The 8466-nt window shown below is 36.4% G+C and overlaps 1 protein-coding gene across 1 annotated transcript; it reads left to right on the top strand.

Moving 5' to 3' along the window:
* The first annotated feature begins 5396 nt into the window (after positions 1 to 5396).
* LOC134756220 (uncharacterized) lies at positions 5397 to 8466 on the top strand. The gene is made up of 3 exons (XM_063693049.1): positions 5397 to 5458; positions 7391 to 7865; positions 8316 to 8466. The coding sequence occupies exons 1-3, from the start codon at positions 5431 to 5433 to the stop codon at positions 8464 to 8466; spliced, it is 654 nt and encodes a 217-aa protein (XP_063549119.1). The 5' UTR covers positions 5397 to 5430.

Genomic DNA, 8466 nt, shown 5'->3' with positions numbered 1-8466 from the left:
ATGCATAGAGTATATTGAATAGTAGTTAGTATGAGACGTTTGTAATATAGACTTTATACTTAAACCGATAAGGTAGAAAATCAAGTGTGTAAAGACTATCTGTCACTCACAAACTAGCAGTAGTATTACGTAGAATATTTAGAAGTACTGAAGACATGGACAAATGGAATGGCATCTCAAGGGAGCACAATTTGATTTGAGAGGGAAATATTCGTTCTATAGAAGCTTTCAATAAGGGGTACACAACATTTAGTTCGTATTTTTAAATATGTTTGTATGTTTGTATACAGTTTCAATTTTTGACCGAGCGTCAGGGAAGGTCCCCGTTTCAGGTTGTGCAAAAATGATTTCGTTTGTCCGGATGTTCTCATCCACAGGTCGCAATTCTCAACCGATTCTCGTAAAATTTTGAGAGCAGGTTCGATGATGAAATATATTTTTTGTCGGTTATACATATTTTTTGAAAAGGTCAAAATGGCGGAGCCATACAATTTTTATATAGTCTACATCTTACAGAGCCCTCAGTTTGACATTTTTTACGTTGGTGGCAAACAAGCACACCTAAATCATCAAGCGATGGCATTTTAGCAGGTTTCAACAATGTATTACAAAGTCTTCGTGTCGTTTACTCAACTTGTGTTTGTAAGTGTAGGAAATAGGAACAGCGACATCATTAAGACGTCATTAACGACTCTCCACGTCGTCAACAGGCGTGCGTTGATTATAATTTACTCGACAAACGAATTTCTCGTCCATTATTCAAAGAGAATAAGGACAAGCTTGTTGCTGATTAGAATAAACTCATTTGCCCGCCATATTGTTCGAACGAGATTTAATTAATATATTTTCAGTGAGGCCGGAACTGCGCACAAGGGTATTTAAATTCAATAATAGGATATTTATTTGAGATTTCTTTCGCGCTCGCTCGGACTCATGTGTTTTAGGAGAGAGAAAAATATCAAATCAGAATCGCATTTATAAATTCTAAATCTGCCTCCGATGGGGTGAAGTCATGCGATATGGAGTTTTGTTAACGCATGATTGATATGGTGCGGCTTTCCCAGGCGACAGATGTACAAACGCAAAAAACATTTTTGTGAAATGAAAAATAAAAAGTTCGGTTATGAATTTCGTTTCCTACTACATATTTATATGTTACAAAATTAATCCATCTATCATAACGTTAATCCCGTTTGTATCTTTAGCTACTTCATCGGAGTTCGCTTCATCGAATCGTCTAAATATTTGGTCAATAAAATATATAATCTTACAAAACTCTGGATCGCAAACTTTTCTTTAGGCATAGGTGTGTTGACTATTAAGTATACTAACTCTCAACAATCAACGTTGGCACATGAGTGCAGTCTGTGCAGTTAACCAATAGTTAAATAAATGCTCAGTGTAGGGTTTCGTACTTACTATTCTATCAAAAAAGGCTAAACGGGGGCTATGCTATTAGTAAGTATTATGTACATGGTACATTACAAGTACAAGGGAGTACCTTTGCAGCGCTTACGCGCTTTACTGTACGTCTTTTTACTAAGAAAAGAAGATTTTTTGTAATAACTTAAAAACTACTTGACTGATCATGTTCGCTATAGTTTTCATTGAAAGTATTTATTAAGCTTTTGTTTTACGATTTTTTGCAGTTTTTGGACCCATGGTTCAAAAGTTAGAGGGGAACTTATTTTTTTTCTTTCGGAGCGATTATTTCCGAAAATATTAATTTCTAGCACTAACGATCACGGAGCAAAGCCTCGGACAGACAGACATGGCGAAGCAAAGGGTTTCTAGGTGACTACGAAACCCTAAAAATGAATTACGACAAAATCAAATAAAAGGGCAATAACGGGTAAGACATTTATTTTATAATAACCATATCTATTAGTACCGACCTAATAAATAAATAAAACGAAAAATTAACAAAGGGGCGTCTAGGTACCTAGTATGTACCTATGCTATGATCAAATATGTAAGATTAAGGAATCACTAACATTACTCTTACATAAATAACTCGCCCAAACCCTATCGGAAAAACCTCAATAGATACACTTTCCAAATTCATTTTGCCACGGCTCATGGGAGCCTGGGGTCCGCTTGACAACTAATCCTAAGAATTGGCGTAGGCACTAGTTTTTATGAAACCGACTGCCAACTGACCTTCCAACCCAGAGGGGAAACTAGGCCTTTTTGGGATTAGTCCGGTTTCCTCACGATGTTTTCCTTCACCGAAAAGCGACACACACACAACCACTATACACATACACACACACTTACCAAATTATTGAATAAAAATTTAAAACTAGCTTTGAATCGTCATTTGTTGCCGACGGGAATGTACCGGTTTCGCCTTTTATTACGTTTGATGCTTTTAATGTGTTCCCTTTGTGTGGTATCGTGCTATACTTACAATAGAAGTGATAAGGAAATTAATAACTGAACGGTTACATATTTTATGATTCAAACTTTTTAAACTCCCAAACGCATTTTTTACATTAAATGGGGTGAACTTTAGACTTTTTGTTTGAGTGACAAGTACGAGGGCCCTTTCTGGAAATGAGTAATGCGCGTTCTTAAAAGTTGGTTTAACATACCTATTATTGGCGGGTAGGTAAGAACTGCAAGTTTGATCATGTTTAAAGTTTACTTTCGTGAGTTCGTAGAGCACGTTTTCCATTATTTATCGGATGAAGGTACCTTTGTGCACCACAATTATTCATTGTTTGGTATGCATCTTGTACCCCGCCTCTGGCATCAGGGCGGTTTGGGTGCATGCCTAGAATAGCTAATAATTGTTGCGCGGTAAACTGGAACACCATCCATCCTGATAAATTTACTTTTATCTGATCATAAAGTTCTATATGACGTGCCGTGACAATCTGCCGCGGTGAGGTACCTAAACATAAAATTATTTAATATCAACCGTGGCCTTTCTCACCAAATGCAGCATTTTTTAATTAAGGGTTTCTAAACTGAATCGCGGACGGACGGACAGATGGACATGGCGAAACTAAAAGGGTAAAGAGGTAAGGGGAAGGGTAAGGGGGGTCTTATTGACTCTCTTTTAGGTCGTCCCCTCATGAGGAACATGTTCGTCATCAGATAACCACCACTTCGTATGTATGATTCGGCTCCATTCTTACAACGGAGTAATATTTTGAGGAAGACGAGTTTCAGGAAGAGAGTAGGATACTTGCTTCGACAGTTGCCCCTAGTCTTCCACGCTTTCATCAACCTTTTATATGGCAAATTTGCTGTTGGCATATCGTAGTCCGGTTTTGATTGGTGCGTAGGTAGTTGCGAAAGTGGTTGAAAAATGAAAATGAAAATGAAAATGAAAGTTTATTAATAACAATCGTTACAGGTCTGTTTATGTTTTATACATATTAAACCTACAATCTACATACACGTGGTAAAGTTGAGGGTTTGATGCGTCTAGTCCAGGGTATCCTCATCATGCGGCCTCCATTACCGAATTTCTACTGCATCAATGTTGACTATAAAACCCTAGAACCAGGACTTGCTCGTACGTTTAGAAACTAGAATGTAGCTCGATACCTTTTGAATGATAAGCCGGCTTCGATGGCTGAGAATGAGGTCAGCTGGCTGTCTGGCTCTGAATATTTGGTTTGCCAAAAGTCCCCCATCCTTATCTAATCATCTTCCTGCGCGCATATTCGTAATTTTATACCCATTTTTATGCAAAACTGTTTGCGTTAGCAGAGTACAAAACATAATAACTTCATTGTTATGGTAATGACGTATCGCAAATCGCAACGATTTAATTACTAGCGGATTGCCGTGCCAACGAACTATTTATTTATTACTAGGTACAGAGGTAGTTTGTTGGATGTCATTAAACGTGCACGCAACCACATTATGTTATGAAGCACATTTCTAAATAATATATTATATCTAGGTAGGTATTCCATGACCTACGTGTGTAGGTATTTCTTATTGGAAAGAGATGGGCCGAATATGGAGTTTGCCGAATAAGAATATTCGGTTCATCTGTTGTTGTCCAATAAATCATTTGAAAACGCTGCAATTAAATTAGTAGCTATAGATGGATCGCTTACTAGGCGATTCCTCAGAGGCAAACAAGTCAAATGGCAAGGGGCTTGCAAATAATTTTTCAACATTCTCTAAATAATCCAAACTTCTATGGAATAAACATATCTCATCATGTGTTTAAATGACAACGGGAAAACTTAACCTGCGGGGCTAAGATGGACGGCTGTATGTCATTTGTCACCATACCTGTCACGCTCTAACAAGTACGTAAGTGCGAAAGTGACGCATGATATGACAAGTGACAAAAACGCGACCATGATACCGGTGCTGATGTATGATGTTGAGTATATGTTGAGCTTACATTTTACAGTGTTGCAACAAGACAGCTAGGTAATAAAAAAAAATACTGACGCACCGAATAATTCAGCCGAATACGAACATTGGAAAACTTGATATTCAACCACAACGGATACCGAATAATTAACAAATATTCGGCCCATCTCTAAAAGAGACCTTAGAGCGATAGCGCTATCACTTTTTGGTAAACAAAGGCCACAAACACGGCCTGATTGGCTCATGGTTATAATTAGGTAGGAACTACAACTACATGGGCCAAACATGGGCCGAATTTGATTCGAAAACTGACAGAAGGTGACGTGATTACCGCATGGTAGCCAATGGCCACCGCCTCACTGCTTTTGTTTTAGGTACATAAATGGCTCTGCCACGCCCGAAATGTTAAATTTTTCAGTTAGAAATGTCGCATGCTGTCGCATGATAAAGTACTCAATTTTAAAGAAAATTCTTTTACTACGTGTCAAGAAAAGACAAAAAAGTAAATACCTTATTAGTTACTTATTAAATACTAATTCCTTTCTTTTCAAGTTACTAATTTTTAAATGAGCATAAAACGTCAAATAAACATTTCTAAATTGCAATTATTTCAATGCAGAATTAAATATTTTAACATAAATTCCTTTTGTTTAATGTGCAATATTCCGCTAATGTAAGATTTTTAAGTTTAGTTTCTTTTCCTAATGTTTTCTTATTTAAAATGAATACGTACAACGACTGCAATGCAGGTTATTAAGTGTTCCGAAAAATAGAAAACAGAGATACGTTATTTAGTAAATGTCGGCCTTACAACTGGCTTCCAGAGAACAATGTCGTCGAGATGCAATTCTTTATGAGGCTGTTTTTCTTGTTTGAATTCTCATAATGCCTATTTTGAAATGTTGAAGGTATGTTAAGATTTTCTTTTGATTTTAATTTTGTCGCATCGTAAATATTATAGTTTTACGGGTTTCTTATACGTGATAAGAGAAAATTAAAAATTAAGGTGGAACTAATTAAAACAATATTCGTGTGTGTAGGAGAAACTGTTACCGGTTACTCTTGTCTGGGTTCGTTTGTACGATGACGCGCTTGACGTTATTATTGGCTGGTAAGTGAGTTTAAGGTAAGGCGGGGTAATTACGGGGAGTTTTGGAAAAAATCAAGATAGTATTTGTAGGTTCTTCTGAAAGGTAAATTATAGTACTTTAAACTACAACAATCAACAGTATTAATTTCTCTTTATTTAATCAACTTTTATAACAAAAACAAACCTCTTAGTGCTCGTGTTTATCCGACAGTGGTCGGGCAATGGCGAGCGATGAGACAGTTACAAGATCGTTCACAATTGACCAGACTAGCCTAAAAATTAGATCATAAACGACAGATTAGTCAGGATTAAACTTATAGTTTAAAAACGTAAATACATACTTCGCGGCAAAAATCACAACGTTAGCCAAGTGAAGACGATTGAACGTCTGTACACTTTTTATAAGTCCATTTCAACCAAAGGTAAAGTGGAGAATTACTTTTTTTTAATGGAGAATTAAAGTAATATAGAGAATTACTTTTAATTAACAAATAAAAGAGCCGATTTTTGTTCTATGTTGGGCAATGGCGACCGTTCGTAATTGACCCACTCAATTCGTTCGCCTATGCCCACCAGGCACCAAGGTACTAAACAAAAAAAAAATAGTTTATGTTTGGCCCCGCCGTATAGGTATGTAATTCTCGTAATTGAATCCTCGACTACTAATTATTTATGCAAATAAATGTCGTGTTAGAACTATTATTTTTACTTTGAATGTAATAGTACATTTCGATGCTAGTGCGGAAAGTATGTTATCACTGCACGAGTACCGAGATATCTTGCGCACGTGTATCGAACGACGTTTTTTAATACAGTTGCGAAAAAATAAGAAAAACAACAAAGTAAGGAATAAAAACAATATCGAATAATGCCTTTGGAAAAAACTTGTTTGCAGTAAGAAAAAACGCCTCTTTGAAAGGCGTTTAGGCAGATATTCCCACCTCTACCTTCCATAGCTATTCCGTTCCTTTCAGACAACTTATTAAGAATGGTTTTTCAATATTCAAAATTAAAAAATAAACGTGTTATAATGATGAAGAGGTAAGTAATAAAATATGAAATATGTATATTTTTCGTATTCTTAAAATAACAGTAGGTATTTATGTTGATTACGACGTTTAAAGTATAAATTAAAAAAAAAATGGGAAAGTGAAAAGCACTAGTTCGCGAAAACCAACTTTCCGCACGCTAAACAGCTACGTTAAGTAGCACATTTTGAGCAACTGTATTAAAATTCGCACGTGTATCGTATAACGTTTTACAGTACATATGGCCCTTTAAACTTTCGACATATGCACGAAAAGTGCTGTTTACGAATTAGTGCGAGAAAGTAGCACCATATGTACTGTAATAGTACATTATGATACAAGTGTGCTAAGTTGGTCATTACACACGAGGCGATATTGTGCGCGCGAGCTGTAAGCGAGCGCGCAATAAGAAAGCCGATGTGTGTAATGACCAATGCACACGCATTTCATACGACGTTTTTCAACACACTTGCGAAAAAAAAAGAAACTTTCATATTAATCAAATTTTAATAGTTAAAACAGTTAGTATTGTGTGTTTCATCTGTCATACTCGTACTGCCGGCCGGCCCTTGCTCGCCCCTTGCTATATAGGGGTAGTGCGAGTAGTACGGCTAATTGCCCTAACAAATATCAAAAGTATAGTCCTATCCGGAAGAAAGCATGAAACTTGACTTGCATGATGTAGTTTTTATGCAGGTAAGAAAAAACAAAACTGAAAAAGTTACATCAAACTGCCAATGAAGTTTATAATTTTATAATTATAAAGATTAGAGATATAAAGAAGAGAGAGAAAGAAAAAAAATCGATTCATTCTTGGTTTGGCAAACAAAGTAAATAATTAGCTTATACTCATGAGTCATGACCGAATTTGAAGCTTTTGTATTATGCGTTGTCACATTCAATTTCATGTTTTTTCTTTTAACAGTTTTCACAATAGCGGATATGACAATCTGCCAGATATTAGCTCAGAATTTTGTCAAAAGTGCATTGCAACAGCAGCAGTTAAAAGACGATGATGACAACGACGACGATAGCTTTAGTTCTTTAAATGCCCAAGATCTTCGAGCGTTGCTTGAAGTTGCGCTTAAGGCTGGTGGCAAATATGGAAAGCAAAAATATGTCGGCCGGATAGAAACGAACCAAAAGTTAACACAAAAGTATCAACCAACATTATTTGATCAATTGACCGGGCTGGATGCAAATGATGTTCTAGTTTATAACCCAGATAACTACAAGTCAGTACATGCCGAACAAGAGAAACATGGATTATTGGACATGCTAGGATCATCCCCTTATGATAAAACCATCACCGACGAAGAAGATGATAGCTCGCCGGTATTTGTCATAGTCAAGGTGGATGACCTCCAAAAGAGAATAACTGATAAGAGTTCAAATAACGTGTAAGTTACTGAGAAATATTTATAACAGAAAACAAAACCTCTTAAATAACCTAAATTACTAGTTCTTGTTGATTCTCAACAAAAAAAAACAGATTGCACTAGATAACAAATCGATATGAAATTTTTAGATCACTAATGCCGCTCCTATCCCAGTTAAGACAAATGGGGTCAAAACATTTTCCTTAACAATTCGATTTCAGGACTAGTTTACTTAGGGCCACTAGCTTACTTAGCCACTAACTCGAAGTTAACTGGTTAACCCCGGAGTTAACAGTCCAATTTAACCCCGTGTTAACTCAGAGGTGACTGGCTAACCCTGAATCGCGTAAGTGGCCCTTATGCAACTCACTATTTTTATTCCCACAATATTAATTGGATTTCATTATACTTAAGACTTTTCTGAGGTTTTTTTTCAATTAGAATAATTTGATAGCAATATTTTTTTGCAAGGGTTTCATCACTATTGAAGTCACTATCATCTAGTCAAAAGGATCGTAGCAATATCGGGCAAGAGCATCGTTACAAAGGATTTCGGGTGAGGGATTCCTACAGGAGAGCCAAAGACTCTAGTGAAAGTAAGTTCATACACGTTTCGTTTTAA

This window comes from Cydia strobilella, chromosome 3 (genome assembly GCF_947568885.1).
Source record: "Cydia strobilella chromosome 3, ilCydStro3.1, whole genome shotgun sequence".
Classification (NCBI taxonomy): domain Eukaryota; kingdom Metazoa; phylum Arthropoda; class Insecta; order Lepidoptera; family Tortricidae; genus Cydia; species Cydia strobilella.
The sequence above is the reverse complement of the archived record's forward strand: the minus strand, read 5'-3'. Positions and strand labels throughout refer to the sequence as shown.

What these genes read in the sequence shown, in the direction of transcription:
- LOC134756220 (XM_063693049.1), top strand. Translation starts at nt 5,431, where the DNA reads ATGACGCGCTTGACGTTATTATTGGCTG. An exon ending in CTTGACGTTATTATTGGCTG is followed by an intron (nt 5,459 to 7,390) that starts GTAAGTGAGTTT and finishes TTCTTTTAACAG; the next exon opens with TTTTCACAATAGCGGATATG. An exon ending in GATAAGAGTTCAAATAACGT is followed by an intron (nt 7,866 to 8,315) that starts GTAAGTTACTGA and finishes TTTTTTTGCAAG; the next exon opens with GGTTTCATCACTATTGAAGT.